The 20,046-nt window shown below is 46.3% G+C and overlaps 2 protein-coding genes across 2 annotated transcripts in view; one reads left to right on the forward strand and one right to left on the reverse strand.

The window, feature by feature from the left end:
- The window catches only part of IL17RA (interleukin 17 receptor A), a 35,065-nt gene extending 25,308 nt beyond the window's left edge, over window positions 1-9,757 (forward strand). Inside the window, exon 14 of the mRNA XM_014453023.2 lies at window positions 9,620-9,757. Coding sequence (XP_014308509.1) covers window positions 9,620-9,757 — 138 coding nt within the window. The remainder of the gene's footprint in view (window positions 1-9,619) is intronic.
- Window positions 9,758-18,229: 8,472 nt separating this feature from the next.
- TMEM121B (transmembrane protein 121B) lies at window positions 18,230-20,046 on the reverse strand. The gene is given in 2 exon segments (XM_006110035.3): window positions 18,230-19,705; window positions 19,708-20,046. Coding segments are annotated over 2 exon segments (1,815 nt in total).

The following is a 20,046-nucleotide window of genomic DNA, read 5'->3' on the forward strand; positions in this document are numbered from 1 at the left end:
GCAAGTAGAGGATGGTCATGCAAGATGGAAAGGCTGAATAGAGGCCTGCTAGGACTAGGAAAACACAGAAGGAGTACCTGGCCCAGGGAGAAATCCTGGAGTGGGTGATATATGAGCTGAAGGAGAAGCTAGTTTCCTATGCTAAGAGATTGTGATTGGAGAAGGCACAAGTCCTGGAGAAGGTAAAGGCTAGGAGATGAGTAGGAGCCAGGCCCATCAGTACACTGCTAGTTGAGCCTGGAGAGGAAGGAGGGAGGCATGAGAAATGTGGTGGCGGGTTATCCAGAGTCCAGGCCTGGAGTTGGGCCATCAGCCTGAAGGCCTGGGACTCCTTGGATGGGATAAGCTGTTGCCCTGCAGAGGAGGCTGAGAGCCAAACATATTTGGAAGCCATCTCAGATCATTTTGGAAAGAGACCAGATAGACAGCTGATGTGAAACTGAACAGCATTCATCAGGGAGGAAAGTCTGAAGTCCTGAGCTCTTAATTAGTGGGAGAGCTACAGCAAAGAATGCTTCAGGGCTGCTAACTGGGAGCCCTCAGCTCCCCAGTGGGTTCCAACAGCAAAATGAATTGAGTGTGAGATATGGAGTGTTCATGCAGAGTGGGAGTGGGAGGTCACTGAGCAGATCCTTTTCGGGGAGAGGGAAGTGTGCCACTCTGTTCTTAAAGGTCTATGTTCAAAGAAAATATTTAAGGAGAGACACTAAGGCCCAGAGTTTGAAGTTTTTCCTGGAAGAGCACACTGGGATGCAGTCTGCCCCTGTCATAGCACCCTGAACAGACTATAAAATAGTCTGGGAGTAAGAAAAAAAAATGGGAGAAAAGGCACAGCCCTCCCAGTCTCTTGGGTTTCATTTCTTCAGTAATTCTGGAGATGGGCATCATTGTGTCCAGATGCCTACCAAGCTCTCTGTGAATAAGCACTTACTAAATGTCCAGCATGTGAAATACCATGGTGGACTCTGGCTGGAGTCAGGGTTCGATCTGGCAGCAGAATGGTCCAACCAGTGTAGTCCTTGTGCCCGGAAGCACACTTCCATCTGGATTGTGTTTCCCACAAACCTTGAATTCTAGGTTTGCTGGCCTTTGAGGCCAGATATTTTTAATTGGCATTGTCTACTATGTCTCCTCTATGTCCAGGACTGCTGCTTTTTTCCCCCCTCTAACAGCTTAATTATTGCACTATAATTCATATACCATTGACCCTGTGCAGTTCAATGGCTTTTAGGAGTTCAGAGTTCAGCAACCAATATAATTTTAGAACATTTTCTTACTCCCAAAAGAAACAGCACCCCTTAATCATTACCCCCAAACCCTTTAACCATCCTGTCCCTAGGCAACCATTAATGTTTCCATCAGTGGATTTGTCTACTTTGGACATGTCATATATAAATGGAATCATAAAGTTCCCCAGGCTTCTTGACCCTCTCTCTTTTTTTTTTCTTTTTCTTTTTGTTAATCCTCACCTGATGATATTTTTCCACTGATTTTTAGAAAGAGTGGACAGGAGGGGAGAGACAGAGAAATACATCCATTGGTTGCCTTCTGTATGTGCCCTGACAAGGGCCAGGGATAGAACCTGCAACCGAAGTACATGCCCTTGACCAGAATCAAACCTGGGACTCAGTCCGCAGGCCTATGCACCAAACTAGCTTAGGGCGACCCTTTCTTTAATGTCATTCTTTTGTTGCTTCCACATTCCCTCCCCAATCCCTAGAGCTCCCAAATCTCACACTGGTCATCATAGTGCTGGAAATTCTGTCAATCTGAGTGTGGTGTTTGCTGTCAGCCAAATGCCAAGTGCTTCAAGAATATGTATAAAGCAAGGCAGGCCTTTCTTTTTGCATTATTTTGAACCATCTACTTATATAAAAACCCCGGGTGGTGTAACATCACGACCAGTCTGGCGACCAAGTGGAAGTCAGTCCTGCAGGGGTTGTCTTGGAAACGGCTGCACCCTCCCCCGAGCTTTTTCCCAGAGCTGTTTCCGGTGAGGGCAGGGTTTGAGGCAAGAACCCGCCCTCGGAGCGTGGAGGCATATCTTTATAAGGTGTGCCGCGCCAGCATGGCCAAGGGTGAACCTGAGTGGGGACAGCTGAAAGGCTTAGAAAAGACAGACAAGAGAATGAAAGCCAGGTCTCAGTGGGATGCTGCTTCTCTGAGATACAGCGACCACGCCCACAGCTGTGTCTTTATTTTATAGCAGATGCCACAAGGCAAAGTAAGGGTATGACCAAGATGTTTACAACATTCTTCTGGGTTTCAATCCTACTCAACTACATGCACCTGAACTCTATCAAGCCTACATCACTCAGGCACGTGGTGCCACGTGTTGGGACCATAGGTTCAAGCTTACAACTATAGCTGTTGGCTATAATTGTGCTGGGAGGGCCCTGCCCTCCAAGCTGGGACTTGCACGTGGCAATGAGAGGACTGTGCCCTCTCATCAGTCCAAGGCTTGAACCTGTCCAAAACACTGTAGTGGCTCCCCACAATAAAGTTTTAATCTACTTATATAAAAACCCTGGGTGTAACATCATGGCCAGAAGCGCGTCCAACCAGAAGGAAGTCAGTCCTGCAGCGGTCGTCTTGGAAACGGCTGCACCCTCCCCCAGCTGTTTCCTGGAGGGCAAGGTTCAGGCAGGAACCCGCCCTCAGGGCAAGGTTTCAGGCAGGAACCCGCCCTCGGAGCAGAGCAGGGAAGTGAAATGATTTGTAATGGATCTATTATTGAAGCTAACTTTGGAAATACTATATCTATAGATCAGTGGTTCTCAACCTTGGCTGCACATTAGAATCACCTTGGAATCTTTTTAAAATCCTGATTTCTGGGCCTCATCCTCCGGAAATTCTGTTTCTTTGTTACTAATGTTGTGGCCCCACCCCATAACAAAGAAACAATTTCCGGAGGATGAGGTCCAGGAATCAGGATTTTAAAAAGATTCCCAGGTGATTCTAATGTGCAGCCAAGTTTGAGAACCACTGCTATATATAATATTAAAAATATATCTAAACGTGCAATTCTTTGTCCAAAAGATGAGCATGTTCAAAAATTAAATGAAGAAAATTTGGATATACTCGATGGAGATTTTCACACATATTTGAGTGATGATTCCATTGATTCCACAGATGATGCTGAAATGGAAAATTTTTCCATACAATTTCTTAATAATATTACTCCTTCGGGAATGCCGTGCCATAAATTAAAATTGAAAGTGGGTGCAATCATCATGCTATTGAGAAATCTCAATAGTAAATGGGGTCTTTGTAATGGTACCAGATTTATTATCAAAAGATTACGACCTAACATTATCGAAGCTGAAGTATTAACAGGATCTGCAGAGGGAGAGCTTGTTCTTTTTTTTTAATTTTTTTTAAAAATTTTTTTTATTCTTTTAAAAAAAATATTATAATAAGTATTACAAAGGGTATTACATATGTGTCCTTCCCCCACCCCCCGCCCTTGACAATCCCCTGGCCTCCCTTACCCCCCAGTGTCTTATGTCCATTAGTTATGCTTATATGCATGCACACAAGTCCTTCGGTTGATCTCTTACTCCCCTCCCTTCTGCCCCCCAACCCTCTCTGGCCTTCCCACTGCAGTTTGACAATCAGTTTGAGGCAGCTCTGTCTCTGTATCTATTATTGTTCAAAAGTTTGTAATGGTCTTTATTATCCATGAATGAGTGAGATCATGTGGTATTTTTCCTTCATTGACTGGCTTATTTCACTTAGCATAATGCTCTCCAGTTCCATCCATGCTGTTGCAAATGGTAAGAGTTCCTTCTTTTTTACAGCAGCATAGTATTCCATCGTGTAGATGTACCACAGTTTTCTAATCCATTCATTACTGATGGGCACTTAGGCTGTTTCCAGATCTTAGCTATGGTGAATTGTGCTGCTATAAACATATGGGTGCACATATCCTTTCTGATTGGTGTTTCTGGTTTCTTGGGATATATTCCTAGAAGTGGGATCACAGGGTCAAATGGGAGTTCCATTTTTTGTTTTTTGAGGAAACTCCATACTGTCTTCCATAGTGGCTGCCCCAGTCTGCATTCCCACCAGCAGTGCACAAGTGTTTCTTTTTCTCCACATCCACTCCAGCACTTGTGGTATGTTGATTTGTTGACGATAGCCATTCTGACAGGTGTGAGATGGTACCTCATTGTTGTTTTGATTTGCATCTCTTGGATGATTAGTGTCTTTGAGCATGTTTTCATATGTCTCTTGGCTTTCTGAATGTCCTCTTTTGAAAGGTGTCTATTTAGATCCTTTGCCCATTTTTTGATTGGATTGTTTATCTTCTTTTTGTTAAGTTGTATGAGTTCCCTATAAATTTTGGAGATTAGGCCCTTATCAAATATGACGTTGGCAAATATGTTTTCCCATGCAGTGGGTTTTCTTGTTGTTTTGTTGATGGTTTCTTTTGCTGTGCAGAAGCTTTTTATTTTGATGTAGTCCCATTTGTTCATTTTCTCTTTAGTTTCAACTGCCCTAGGAGCTGTATCAGTGAAGAAATTGCTTTGGCATATGTCTGAGATTTTGTTGCATTTGGATTCTTCTAGAATTTTTATGGTTTCCTGTCGTACATTTAAGTCCTTTATCCATTTTGAGTTTATTCTTGTGTATGGTGTAAGTTGGTGGTCTAGTTTCATTTTCTTGCATATATCTGTCCAATTTTCCCAACACCGTTTATTGAAGAGACTATCTTGGCTCCATTGTATGTTCTTGCCTCCTTTGTCAAATATTAATTGAGCATATTGGGTTGGGCTAATTTCTGGACTCTCTATTCTATTCCACTGATCTATATGTCTGTTCTTGTGCCAGTACCAGGCAGTTTTGAGAACAGTGGCTTTGTAATACAGCTTGATATCTGGCATTGAGATCCCACCTACTTTGTTCTTTCTCAGGATTGCTGCAGCTATTCGGGGTCTTTTTTTTATTCCAGATGAATTTTTGGAGAGTTCGTTCTAGATCTTTGAAGTAGGCCATTGGTATTTTAATGGGAAGTGCGTTGAATTTATAGATTGCTTTGGGTAGTATGGACATTTTGATGATGTTGATTCTACCAATCCAAGAACATGGTATGTTCTTCCATCTCTTTATGTCTTCCTCTATCTCTTTTTTCAACGTCCTGTAGTTTTCTGAGTAGAGGTCTTTTACCTCTTTAGTTAAGTTTATTCCTAGGTAGCTTAATTTTTTTGGTGCGATGGTAAATGGGATTGTTTTTATAATCTCTCTTTCTGAAAGTTCACTATTGGTGTATAGAAATGCCTCAGTTTCTTGGGGTTAATTTTGTATCCTGCTACATTGCCAAATTCATGTATTAAGTCTAGTAGTTTTTTGATGAAGTCTCTAGGGTTTTGTATGTATAATATCATGTCGTCTGCAAATAAGGACAGTTTTACTTCCTCTTTTCCAATTTGGATGCCTTTTATTTCTACTTCTTGTCTAATTGCAATGGCTAATACTTCCAGGACTATGTTGAACAGGAGTGGTGAGAGTGGGCATCCCTGTCTTGTTCCTGTTCTTAGGGGAAATGGTGTTAGTTTTTGTCCATTGAGTATGATGTTGGCTGTGGGCCTGTCATATATGGCTTTTATTATGTTGAGGTATGATCCTTCTATTCCCACCTTGCTGAGAGTTTTTATCAAGAATGGGTGTTGGATTTTGTCGAATGCTTTTTCTGCATCAATTGATATGACTATGTGGTTTTTTTTTTCAATTTGTTTATGTGATGTATTATGTTTATTGATTTATGGATGTTGTACCATCCTTGCATTCCTGGGATAAATCCTACTTGGTCATAGTGTATGATCCTTCTGATGTACTGTTGGATCCGATTTGCTAAGATTTTGTTGAGGATTTTGGCATCTATGTTCATGAGGGATATTGGCCTGTAATTCTCTTTCATTGTGTTGTCTTTCCCTGGTTTTGGTATTAGGGTGATGCTGGCTTCATAGAATGAGTTTGGAAGTGTTCCTTCCTCTTGAATTTTTTGTAGTAGTCTGAGGAGGATAGGTTTTAGTTCTTCCTTGAAAGTTTGGTAAAACTCCCCTGAGAAGCCATCTGGTCCTGGGCTTTTGTTTGCTGGGAGCTTTTTGATGACTGCTTCAATTTCTTCCATAGTTATTGGCCTATTGAGATTTTTAGATTCTTCCTGATTGAGTTTTGGAATGTTGTATTTTTCTAGGAATTTGTCCATTTCCTCCAGGTTGTCTAGTTTGTTGGAGTAGAGTTGTCCATAGTATTGTTTAACAATCATTTGTATTTCTGTGGGGTCTGTTGTTATTTCGCCTCTATCGTTTCTGATTTGGTTTATTTGGGACCTCTCTCTTTGCTTCTTGGTGAGCCTGGCTAGAGGTTTGTCAATCTTGTTTATCCTTTCAAAGAACCAGCTCTTGGTTTCATTGATTTTCTGTATTGTTTTTTTGGACTCTATGTCATTTATTTCTGCTCTAATCTTTATTATCTCCTTCCTTCTGCTCACTCTGGGGTTTTCTTGTTGCTCTCTTTCTAATTCTTTGAGTTGAAGAGTTAGATGATTTACTACCATTTTTTCTTGTTTTTTTGAGATAGGCCTGCAGAGCTATAAACTTCCCTCTCAGGACTGCTTTCATTGTGTCCCATAGGTTTTGGATTGTTGTGTTTTCATTGTCATTAGTGTCCAGGATGTTTTTAATTTCTTCTTTGATGTCATTGGTAACCCAATCAATATTTAATAACATGCTATTCAGCTTCCAAGCGTTTGAGTATTTTGGGTTGTTTTTATTGTAGTTTATTTCTAACATTATGCCATCGTGGTCTGAGAAGAAGCTTTTTATGATTTCAATCTTCTTGAATTTGTGGAGACTTTGCTTGTGACCCAATATGTGGTCTATTTTTGAATATGTCCCATGAGCACCTGAGAGGAATGTATATTCCGCAGCTTTGGGGTGAAGTGTTCCGAAGATGTCAATTAAGTCCATCTGATCTAGTGAGTCATTTAGGATTGCTGTTTCTTTGCTGATTGTTTGTCTAGCGGACTTATCCAGTGATGTCAGTGGTGTATTAATGTCCCCTACTATGATTATATTGTTGTCGATCTCTCCTTTGATATCTTCCAGGAGTTTTTTTATGAATTAGGGTGCTCCTGCATTGGGTGCATATATGTTTACCAGGGTTATATCTTCTTGTTGTATTGATCCCTTTAGTATTATGAAGTGGCCTTCCTTATCTCTGGTTATGGCCTTCACTTTGAGATGTATTTTGTCAGATATAAGTATTGCTACCCCAGCTTTCTTTTCCTTTCCATTTGCGTGAAAGATATTTTTCCATCCCTTCACTTTCAGTCTGTGTGAGTCCCTTCTAATGAGGTGGGTCTCTTGTAGACAGCAGATGTATGGGTCATGTTTTTTTATCCATTCAGCCACTCGATGTCTTTTGGTTGGAGCATTTAGTCTGTTTACATTTAAAGTTATTATTGAAAGGTACTTGTTTGTAGCCATTTCTTTTTTTGTGTGTGGCTGTTTTGGGAGAGCTTGTTCTGATTCCAAGAATTAATTTGTCCCCATCTGACACTGGCCTCCCATTTAAATTGATTTGACGACGGTTTCCCGCGATGCCAGCATTTGTGATGACTATTGATAAATCACAAGGACAAACTCTAGACAAAGTAGGCATATTCCTACCTGAACCCGTTTTTGCACATGGTCAGTTATATGTTGCTTTCTCTCGAGTTTGAAGAGCATGTGATGTTACAGTTAAAGTTCTAAGTACTTCATCACAAGGGAAATTAGTCAAGCACTCTGAAAGTGTTTTAACTCAATGTGGTGTACAGGGAGATATTAGAATAAGTTTAATCACTTTATCAGTCATTGTTTGCATCACTGTTGTTTTTATATCATGTTTTTGTTGTTTTCATATCATGTTTTTGACGTTTTTATATCATCCCTCTGTTGTTGTTATATCCTTTTGTTACTATTTATTTATTAATAAATTTATATATTATTTTCATATACATTTTACTAATTTCCTTTCATCTCTCACACTTCTATTATAGAGAAAGGGCAAATAGCAATATTAAAATATCTCTGCTAATTAATTCCCTTTTTAAAAAAAATATATGTTATTGATTTTTTACAGAGAGGAAGGGAGAGGGATAGAGAGTTAGAAACATCGATGAGAGAGACACATCTATCAGCTGCCTCCTGCACACTCCCCACTGGGGATGTGCCCGAAACCAAGGTACATGCCCTTGACCAGAATCGAACCTGGGACCCTTGAGTCCGCATGCCGATGCTCTATCCACTGAGCCAAACCAGTTAGGGCAATTAATTCCCTTTTAATGTGCATGAATTTCGTGCACTGGGCTACTAGTCCTATATAATAAAGAGCTAATATGCAAATGGTCATCATGCACTCACGCTGGAACTGCTCAGACACTCAACACAGGAGAGAGAAATGGAGACCAGCCAGGCATAAATAAACTGGGGAGAGAGGAATGGGGACCAGCCAGGCCGGCCCGGGAGAGGGACAAGCCACCCGCCCTGTGGTTCTGGGTGCCAGCGCCTGCACCTGTGGCCTGGGAGAGGGACAAGCTGCCTGCCCCGCGGTCCCAGATGCCAGTGTCTGTGGCTGAGGCCCAGGAGAGGGACAAGCCACCCTCCCCATGGTCCTGGGCACCTGTGGCTGCGGTCTGGGCAAAGCTACCCACACACGGTCCCCTGAGGCGTGGCTGGTTGGGGTCCTGAGTGCCTGTGACCACCCAGAGGAGGGAATCCTGGGTCCCGGGTGTGGGGTGAGGCAGAGGCATATAGGGGTGATCAGGCCAGCAGGGGAGCAGTTAGGGGCGATCAGGCTGGTAGGGGAGCAGTTAGGGGCAATCAGGCAGGTGAGGGGTTAGGAGCCAGTGGTCCCGGATTGCAAGAGGCAGTCGGACATCCCCCAAGGGGTCCCAGATTGGAGAGGGTACAGGCTGTGCTGAGGAACCTCCCCCTACCCCCCATGCACAAATTTTGTGCACCGGGCCTTTAGTAGCTAAATAAAACCCTGCTGTGGCCAGTAGAGCCCCTCCAAGAACATACGTCCTCCAAGCTATGACTCTCCCACCTCTCTGGCTCTGCTCCTAAATAGACTGTATCAGAGGTGGCTCAAGGTGGGCAGAAGTCAACCTTGTTACCAAAACATGCAGGGAAATAGCTGTCTGTGACTGCTGTCCAATGATAGCCTCTGAACTTTGGGTGGATTTCCATAAGTTTTTTCTGCCAGTTGTCTTGATCCTAGTTAGGGGGGTGGAGGGGGGGAGGTGTAATTAGATGGTGGGCAGTCTGAACATTGCTTGATATAATGCTGCTTATACTGATTTTATAAACCAGTTTCTCTGCCTAGGAAGGCCCTCAGCTGTGTTTCAGTTTTGAGGGGGTATATTCAGTCACTTAAACGTTCATATAGTAATTTGAGCTGGGATCTCCGAATGCCAGGGTATGATGGCTTTCACTTATTTCCTGCTGATCTTTGAGTATTAAATAAGGCATAAGGAAAAAGAAGCTGTTTTATGGGTGATTTTTATCCTGTGACCTTTAGGCCCAGCAATTGGTGTTCTCATTACCAGAACAGATCTGTTCTGTTCCAGGATCTTCAAGACAGTAGGGGCCCAAGTATACTTGAACTCAGAGTAAAATGCAGAGCTGGTGTTTCAGCCCTGGCCCTGGGCCTCAAGTTAGGTGTGTTGGAGAGTGAGTGTCCTTCAAAGAAGGCCGACGACAGTTGACACAAACTTAGGCCCCTGGCTCTGCTGCTTGCCAGCCAAATGACTTAAATCAAGATATCTTCCTTAAGCCTGCCAACTGATGACCACCATTGGCCCCAATTCAACAGCAACAGTACTCCCTAATTTGTGGTGTGGTGAAGAAAGAAACTTGATTCAGTGCAAAACAGCTCAATTGTGATACAGCACAGCTATAGGACAGTTCTGGGGCCAGGCCCTTCTCAGGCCAGATAGCTCTGCTCTATGCAGGTCTGCTTTGTGCTGTGCTGCTCCGCTTTGCTCCATTCTGCTTTGGCCTGCTCTCTGCTCCAGCAAGACATCTCTGGTGTTTAGCTCAGCAAAGGAGACTCAGTCTTGGTGTAGGGAAAGTACACTTTCAGAGCCAGAGGGGAGCTGGCTTATATAGAGAGAAGTCCCCACCCCTGGCCCCTGATTGATCTGTCATCATGCAAATGAGGACTTCATATCCTCCCAGTTTGCTTGGTCCAAAACTCACTGCCCTGATGGTCAGAATAGAGCCACTCTGGTTGGTCAGAGCTGTTAGCTCCAATTGAATGTGGAAAAACCTCAGTCTTATTGGTTAAAATAGGATTCCAGGAGCTTTTATAATGGTTGATTCAGATGGCAGAAACAGTGCAGGCAGGCAGTTCAGTGCAGGCTTCTCCCTTAAGTATAGTTTGTATAAGAGGCCCCTGTGTAGAAATGGCTGCTAGGCTATTTTTATTTTTGTTTTAGCCCAGTTAGCCACTAGGAGACTTTCTTAGTAGTTGTCTTTTTTGTCAGGGTTCACAGGTCTCATCTTGTCTCTAAAATGGGTACAGCAGGAATTCCTACCTTACAGAGGTCTTGTGAGGAGTGGATGAAACATACATGTGAAGCACTTAGGTTAGCGGTTCTCAACCTGTGGGTCGCGACCCCTTTGGGGATCAAACGACCCTTTCACAGGGGTCGCCTAAGACCATTGGAAAACACATATATAATTATATATTGTTTTTGTGATTAATCACTATGCTTTAATTATGTTCAATTTGTAACAATGAAGATACATCCTGCATATCAGATATTTACATTATGATTCATAACAGTAGCAAAATTACAGTTATGAAGTAGCAACGAAAATAATTTTATGGTTGGGGGTCACCACAACATGAGGAACTGTATTAAAGGGTCGCGGCATTAGGAAGGTTGAGAACCACTGACTTAGGTGGTGTCCTACACCAGGTAACACTGGACACACTGTAGCCATAACCATGTCGGTCCAGGTGTTTCCACCCTTCCCACACTGCTGCCTTTGTAAGGAGTCCAGAGGTGTCTTTAGGTCTCTTTGCCTCTGAGCAAGGAGAAGAGCTCTAACCTGATTCTGGGCCAGAGCAGTTTATGAACCCAGGGTACTGATTATCTTTCCTCTTGCTACCGCTTTTTTTTTTTTTTTTTTTTTTACCACATGTTTACCTTCTCAGATTATAAAAGTAATGTGTGACCTAATACTTGGCAGATATTAAGAGCTCAACAAATGTGTTGTCTGAGCGAATATGCTCATTTTGGGAAAATAGAAACAATATATATTATATGTTATAGAAGACTATAAAATAAAGCAACTGCCCCCAGCCCATAGGTATAGGCTGTGAAGTTGTACCCCATTGCTTTCTGCCAGATGGGACCCTTGTCCAATGTCTGCTTCCCACTCAGTGCTTCCAACATCACTCCTAAATGGCTTCCAGGTTCACCTCCTTTCTTTTGGCCTCTCCTGAGCTCTCCATACCCTACTACTGCTCCTAGATCTTGGCACTGGGACCACACTCTCATCCTGTCAATTTAGGTTGGTTAAGGCAAGCAGGGCACCTTATTAAGCCAGCTTGCCTGTTAGAGGAAGATAGATGAGATGTTCATCCTCTCTCATGATTTGAAGGATACAAAGAAATCTTGTCCAATATGCCTGCTCTCTACCCAGGTACCTAGATTCCTTTCCTAGGAGGAATGACCCCGTAGGTTATTAACACTTTAGTATAAATTAATTTACTGGATCCTTCCTTTCTGAAAAGAGAGGAAGAAGATTGTAGTGCCCCGAGAGGATGAGAGAGCAGAAAGGAGACAGGGAGGCAAAATTGGCTGACCCCCACTTTTGCCTGCACACTGACATGGTGTTTCACCAGTTATCTTTTGCTCAATGCCTCTTCCATGGTACTCACACAGAATATGAAAATTAGCCCCTGCTTTTTAGCCAGAACTGCATAGCTTTAATGAAGGATAAGTTCAACCTGTTAACAGCTGAAGTCTGAAGGCTACCTGGAGTACAGATTTTGGAAGCAGACACACCTGGATTCAGATCTGGATCCCTTCCTGACTATGGTGTGGCATTCAGCAAGCTTCTCTGGAAAGGGAAATGAAGCTAATTTGAGGTGGCTGTGAGAATGAAATAACCCAATGTGCATCAAGGGCCTGACACAATCAAACACAAGATATATTTCCATGCTCCTCATTAGGGCCAGAACTGCAGGGTCAGGCTCAACCCCTCAGGCAAGGCCCATTCATAATTAGATCTTGCTTACACTTCTTTACTTTTCCCAAAGTGCCTCATATATGCTCTAGCTGACCAAAATCAATGAGAGCTTGCATGCTTAACTATGAGAAATGTATAAATATTTGTAACATGCTTAGTCAAATTAATCAACTTATTTTACATCTAGATTTAGGAAGGAATGAAGGTATGGCCTTAGGTTGTGCTGTAATTCTTTCCTGTGTAAATTTTGTCCCCTCATCTATACTAATAATAGACAAATATGTAAATTGACCATCCCTTCATGATGCCCACAGCCAATCAGGAGTGAGTATGCAAATTAACCCGACAAAGATGGCAGGCCTGTGGGCAGTGTGCATGCGCACAGGTGCCAAGTGGCCAAGGGCGGGGCAGGACACCCGCCACTTCGCCGTGGCAACGTGGAGGGTGTTCCAGGCCCCCAGTCGCTCCAGTCATACGCGTGCAGGCGCCAAGCAGCCGGGGTCCCGAGCACGCCACTAGAGTGTCCGGTCCTGTCAGCCCAGCCTGGGGGCAGCTGAAGTTCTCAGTCCTTTTCATTTCTGCAGCCCCTGGACTGAAAGCAAAAACCAAGAGTGCGGGGAGCACCAGGAATTCTGGGAATCATAGTTCTGGTAGCAGCCTCTGAACTGGAAGGAGAAACCCAGAGTATGGGGAGCACCAGGAATGCTGGGAATCAGAGTTCTGGTGGCATACACATTGTGGGATCTCCTAGACACTAGATCAAAGTGAGCCTGGAGCAAGTTACTGTTGTGGGTGGGGGATGGATGGAAAGCAAAGGTGAGAGACATAAGTAAAGTCAGTGTCGAGGAAAAATTAAAAGGAAGGTATCCTGCAACTTCTAGGAAATCTCCACCAATGGAGCAAAGAAAAAAAAAGACCTCTACTATTCTGTGAGCACAAAACCAAACTGGGTTGGGGTCTCAGACAATCCTATATAATAAAGAGGGGATATGCAAATTGACCATCACTCTGCCACAAAGATGGCAGCGCCCACAGCGGAGGTGGGGGTTTCCGTAACACAAGATGGCTGCACCCACAACAGAGGCCAAGTTCCCCTAATGAACCTTAATGAGCAATCAGCAGGGACCTGAGGCTGCACCCACCTCCCTCCCCCCCCGCCCACCCCGCCGCTGTGGGGTTTGACAGGGGACCTCAGGCTGTGCCCCCCACCCTGGTGCCAGGTTGGGGGACCTCAGGCTGTGCCCCCCCCACCCAGCAGGGCTTGACATGGGACCTCAGGCCACACCCCCTGCCTGGCAGGGCTTGACCGGTGACCTCAGGCAGTGCCCCAGCCCCAGTACCAGGCTGGGGGACCTGAGGCCGCGCCCCCTCCTGGTGGGGCTTGACAGGGGACCTCAGGCTGCTCCCCTTGCCCCGGGCCAGGGGACATCAGACCACACCCCCCACCCACCAGGGCTTGACGGGGAACCTGAGGCTGCATCCCCCTCCCAGTGCCGGGCCAGGGGACCTGAGGCTGTGCCCCCCTGCCCAGTAGGGCTTGATGGGGGACCTCAAGGCGTGCCCCCTCACCTGGAGGGGCTTGACAGGGGACCTCAGGCCACATCCCCCACCTGGCAGGGCTTGACGGGGGACCTCAAGGCACCCCCCCTGCCCTGGCGCCAGGCCAGAGGACCTGAGGCTGTGCCCCCTGCCCAGCGGGGCTTGACAAGGGTGGGACCGGCTGGGTCTGGATCTAGCCCAATGGGGGGGGGCTGGCCTGGTCTGGGTCTCACGTGATTTTGAGGCACATGTGGGTGGGCGGGAACTTGACTCTGGGTCCTGTGGTGCACCCCTGACTCTGACAGGAGGAAGATTTTCATATACATTTTACTAATTTTCTTTCGTCTATGACACTTCTATTATAGAGAAAGGGCAAATAGCAATATTAAAATATTTCCTCTAATTAATCCCCTTTTAATGTGCACAAATTTTGTGCACTGGGCCACTGGTTCGCTCATATGATTGCAAAGACAGACAGAAACTCCTGGATTGGAGAGAGCTCCCCTGAGGGCTCCCAGATTGGAGAGGGTGCAGGTCGGGCTTAGGGACCCACCCGCCGTGCATGAATTTCATGCATCTGGCCCCTAGTTATGATTATAAATGTCTTCAGGAAAAGGACCATTTTTGCACATGTCATCTCTTTAATTCTTACCACAGCCTTGTAAAGTAGGTAATATTGCTCCTGTTTTATAAAGAATGAAAATGTTCCAGGAGGTCAGGTGAAAGCCCAAAGGCATAGCAAGTTGGAGGCAAAGAAAGCTTGTGACCAGGCTCTGATCATGCTATAACTTTGGAACAGCCAGAGCATCATAGGGCAACAACATAGAGTGGTTTGAAAGGTGCTGGCTGTCTCTGTGCTAAAGAAAAACAACAACAACAAAAAATACTATAATTTTATTTTTGTTCAGACTCAATGTTCTGTCTTAGACTTCACAAAATAATAACAACAAAAAAAAACCCAAAACAAAAACATGGCTTTTTTCTCATTCATACATAAGGATTCATGCTTCTGAAGGGGCAAGAGTAATAGAGAAGGGCAAAGTATTTAAAAATTAGTTCTCAGTCTTTCCCCCTTTGGTAAGTTATTTTTAGAAAGAAATTGTAGAGAAAGCTCTGAATAGCTAGGGAAATCACTCACAGGCTGCATCTGAGTTAATTCTGCCTACAGAAAACCTGGCTAGACACCAGGTCAAGGCCAAAGCCACACTGCCTCCCTGAGTAGCATGCCACTAGAAGGAAATAACCAAGGTTTACTCATAATGTTAACACAAATATATAAAATGGTGACAAATGTCACAGTGACACTTAAGAATTTAGTAAGGAAACCTGGACAGGAAAGATTCACACAGGAAGTTTGTCATAAGTCTCAAGTTTTTATTTTCAGAACAGAAGCTGTTTTTATTTGTAAAAAGAGAAGGGGGGGGGGGAACATGATAAATGCTAGTGAGGTGCCACTTTCCCTCTTCCAGGCTCTAACTGCCAGCTAGCTCTTCCACAAAAGCACATGAAATCGGAGTCAGGACATGTTAAATTAGACCAGACTTTAGAGGGTCTAGTCCAACCCCTTTTTAAAACAGATAAGCTGTCAGCGGCTCAGAGCGAGGACATGCTTACTTGCTCAAATGTTAGAAGCAGGCAGTGTGAATTCTGAACCTGGGTTCCTGGCTGTGAACTGTGCTTCCCCTCAACCTCAGGAGAAAGTGCACTCCTGTTTATCTGACCCATAGAGAACATCTCCAATTTGACTCCCACAATGCAGATGCTCCTAGAAGGCAAGAAAAATGAAGCTTTAGGGGAAATTTCTTCTTGTGAATGGGGCAAGGGAAGTAAGTAAAAGCACTCAAGGAAAACATACCAGAAGGAAGGGAGGGACTGACCCTCTGAACACAATGTGCTTGCATCAAATATTTGGAAGAGGATGGCTAGAGAGAGGGGGGGTGTGGGGGCAGACAAATCTACCAGAATTGGCCCAATTGCTATCAGTTTTATTTTTTTAACTTTCTTTTTATTTTTTCTTTATTGATTAAGGTATTACATATGTGTCCTTATCCCCCCATCTATCAGTTTCTTGATGTATCTAGGGAAGTGGCAGCTCATGGGAACCTATCACAGCCTCTCACCAGAAAACCCAATAGCACTCAGAGATTTTTACAGTCAGTCATTCAGTGGGGAGAATACCATCTGAACAGTAAAAAGGGGGTGGGGTAGGGGACCAGCCAGGGGCTGGCACATGGCTCAGATGCAAAGTCCTTTCACAGTCACTGAGATTAGGTAGCAGGAAGCAACAAAGCTGGAGGGAGAATGCGGAAACAGAGGGAGTAGTTATTGGGGCCCACCCAGGATCTGGGCCCCAGAACTCTGAGCACATGAAATTCAAAGAGAAAGAAGAGGAGTCAATACAGAAAGGAGAAAAAAACAGAGGAAAAACCAATTAGCTGCAAAATTCCAGCAGTTTATGTTGGACCTGGTAGGGTGAGGGGTTGGAAGCATGATAGTGCATTGAGTGTAAACATTTTTTCTCCATTGTTCCCCACTGTGAGAATATCTGGTTAATCCATGAGCCCCTCTTGTGTCTCTGTCCACATGGGTGTTTTCTGTCACCAAGCCCCCAAGAAGTTGGGAAAAAGTGATCCCATGTAAAAAACTGAGGCCCAGAAAGCAAAAGTGACAGTCAAAACTACAATCCATGATTTTTCTGATCCTTTGTCCCGGGTTTACTACACCACACAAAACTTCCCGAGCATAAGAAAGTGAAGGGGAAACAAAAATTCTTACAATTTCACCCCTCTATCCTATTGTGGGGTGGAGGAGAGTATTTCCTGGTCTTGCTTCCAATTGCACTCTTACCTCCCCTAAAAATACTTATTTGTACTTATTCTACCTCCAAGATTCCAAGAGTGATGCCCACATTAAGACTATCAGTGGGAAACCCCTGGATGTCCCTTCTCATCAACCTCAACAAGAGGAATACCAGAGAGAAATACTGGGCAGTGGTGGGTTTGCCTACCCTATTCCATGAAGCCTGCATTTTCCCTGGAGATTCTCTTAACAGAGCAAAGGACAAAAATGACCACCACCATTTCTGGTCTTCACAAAACTTCCTACAGGGAGGACAGGTGGGCCCATGAGAGACCCAACTTCATATCTATCCAGGAACCCCACCAAGGGTGCTGTTCTGAGCCAAGATCTGACCGAGCCCGTAACAAACCTTGGGAAAAGAGATATGGATGCATAGTGAGAGAGACAGCCAAGCCAATGGCTGATACTTCACAGACCTTGTAACAACCTTGACATCAAAATCCCACCTGGATCCAGTGACCATGTTGAATGCAACTGCCAAGTATTTTGTCTTTATTTTTTGCAACCAGCATCAGTGCATGATGCAACAAAAGTCAAAAGCATGGAGGTAGAAATGCCCATTAACCCAAGAAAGGGTGCAGTTTGGTCCTTAGAATATGAATCCTCTGACACTCTCCTCCCCATAAGCTGAGAAGAGAGGAATAGGATTGAGGAAGATCCTGGGTGAGCTTCTCTCTTGAAGAAGAGAAACTGGGCAGCTCCCAGGAGCCCAGTTCTTTCTGGGAATTTATTGCCACAAGTTTAGGTAGGAACAAGGAGGGTGGTGGTATGTATAGTGGGCTGGGCCTCCCCAGATCTCCTACTGATTGCAACGGGCCACAAGGTAGACATAAGAAAACAATACTACACGTACATAGAGACATAGACTTTGCATCTACCATTTGGAAGAAATCCAATAAACACATGAGGGGACAGTGGATTCTGAGTCAATTTCAAGGCATGGGAAATGGTCACTAACCACAGCCTAAGAGAAGCTGGCACTTCTAAGTAAGACAGAAGGCCTAAGGCCCAGCACCCTGTGCCTGGGCACCTCCTTTCCTCCATTCCTCCCTCCTCCACAAAATGGCTAGGAATTAGGTTAGAGGTGGCAAAAGCAAGAAGCAGAGGTATCAAGACCCTTAGAAGTAAGAATTAGGGTCAGGCATGGAGAAGGGAGAATAGAGTGAGTGGACCCTCCTCCCTCACTATTAGCTGCTGGTCTTCCTCCAAGCAGTCTTGACCCAAGGAGTGCAAAAGGACACACTAACCCTTAACTCTATTAACAGTTACCTGTTCTTTTTTAAAATATATATATTGATTTTAGAGAGGAAGGAAGAGGGAGAGAGAGATAGAAACATCAATGATGAGAGAGAGTCATTGATCAGCTGCCTTCTGCACACCCCCCTACTGGGCATTGAGTCTTCAACCTGGACATGTGCCCCGATGGGGGATTGAACCGTGACTCGCTCAACCACTAGAGCCACATAGGCTGGACAACAGTTACCTCTTCTAAACAAATCTTGATGTAACCTGGGTGAGAGAAGGTTAGAGGACAAGGGAGCTGAGGTCTCTCAACCGAAAAGCAAGCCCCACCTCCTTTATTCCCCTTTTTTCTGGGAGGCCACATCTAGGGTGTTGACATAGCCATGGGCCCCTGCCTCATTGTTCTCTGTGATACAGTGACTCAGCTGAGAGCCTCCCTGAGGTGGTGGTGGAGGTGGCAGTGGAGGCGGGGCAGAGGGTGGAGCGCCATAGCACCCTCGGCCCCGATTGGAAGAAGCCCGACTGGAAGAAGCTGGACTTCCAGGGTCCCAACAGCCTTCTAGGGCCTCCAGGCCACGGCATCCAAGGAAGAAGAGATTCTTGAGCATGAAAATGGAGAAGGGCTGCTGGTAGCTCACCACCAGGAGGCAGCGCAGCGCCAGCAAGGGCACGTCCACCAGGCAGCCGCCCAGTAGGCGCAGAAGGCGGCTGCAGCTGCCAGGTCCAGGAGTCTGATCCCAGGACAAAGCTGCGGCTGCGGCTGCTGCCGCGTTGAGTTCATACAGCCAAAGCACGGGCGAGGAGAGGGTGAGGAAGTAAACTATGATGAGCAGGTAACGAAGGTGTGTGGGGAGTGGCACGCGGCCTTCCAACATCAGCTCCACTAGGGTGAAGCTGTCAAGCAGATCCAGACACGTGCCTAGGAAACATCCCGAGGCGCGGTGTTGCTGGGGCTGCAGGATCAAGGGGCCTGTTGAACTCAGGGGAGTGCCCACCTCGCTGATGGCCCGAACCAAGCTGTAGAGCAGAGGCACCGACAGCGCCATAGTAAGGCGGAAGCCTGTGGTGCCCAGGGGTGCGTGCAGCTCAATGAGGTCCAAGATGGACGTGCCCAAGATGAGCACCACCTTCGGCGTGAAGGCGATGGAGTAGATGAGCCAGGCCAGGTAGGCGAAGGCGAACTCGCCCACCGCCTCAGCCGCCCCTAAACCACCCCCTGGACCTCCGGAGCCCCTGCGGCCACCGGGAGCCTTGGTCCCTGCTGCAGCCCCAATGGAAGCAGCGGGCAGGTGCAGGGGCGGCGAGGCATGATTGTGGTGCTGGTGATGGCTCCCAGCACTGCCCCGATGGCCCTGGCTGGTCTTGGCGAAGAAGATGGCCCAGCCCACCACCACCACCAGGTCGGTGGCAATCCAGGAACACCAGTACAGGTCGGTGACTGCGATGAGGTACAGGTCTAGTAGCCCTCCCTGTGCCAAAAGCAGCACCACGGACAGTGCCTGGTAGCCCCAACGACACCCCGAACTAGGGGCGCAGCCGCCACTGTGATGCTGACCTCTGTAGTCTGGCGGGGCTAGGGCCTTGTGGCTACACCAACAGCAGCACGAACAGCAGGAGGCGCCGCTGCTGGTCCCTGCGCCACCGGTGGTAACCCCAGCTAAGCGGGCCCCGGGGCCCCCAACACTCCCGGCAGCACCCCCACTGAAGATGCCCCTGACAGCACTCCCACTGACGTCCGCTGCTGTCATGCTGCAGGAGTAGGTGGGCGTGGAGGAGGGGGTGGCGGCTGAGGAGGAGAAAGCCACACGCGCTGCTGGGTGTCAGCGTTTGGGGCTAGGGGTCCCGCGATCCCGGCAGTGGCGGCAGTGGGAACCAGTGGTTTGCTTATACTGACGCTCTGGTTGTGGTTGTCCTCCCGCTCTGCGCCGGTGCTGCTGCTGGGGGAACCGCTGCCCCCGCCGCCGCTTTCCCCCAGGCTGGTACTGGCGCTGGTGCTGGTGTTGCTGTCGCCGGAGCCTCTCCCGCCACGAGGGAAACCCCCCTGGAGGAAGAAGGGCTGCGACCCGGTGGCGGTGGCGGCTGGGAGCGGCAGGACGGAGCTGGACCAGGACAAGACAGAGACCGAGCGGGGATGGCCAAGAGCTGGGTGCAT

Source organism: Myotis lucifugus, unplaced genomic scaffold (assembly GCF_000147115.1).
Source record: "Myotis lucifugus unplaced genomic scaffold, Myoluc2.0 scaffold_19, whole genome shotgun sequence".
Lineage (NCBI taxonomy): Eukaryota > Metazoa > Chordata > Mammalia > Chiroptera > Vespertilionidae > Myotis > Myotis lucifugus.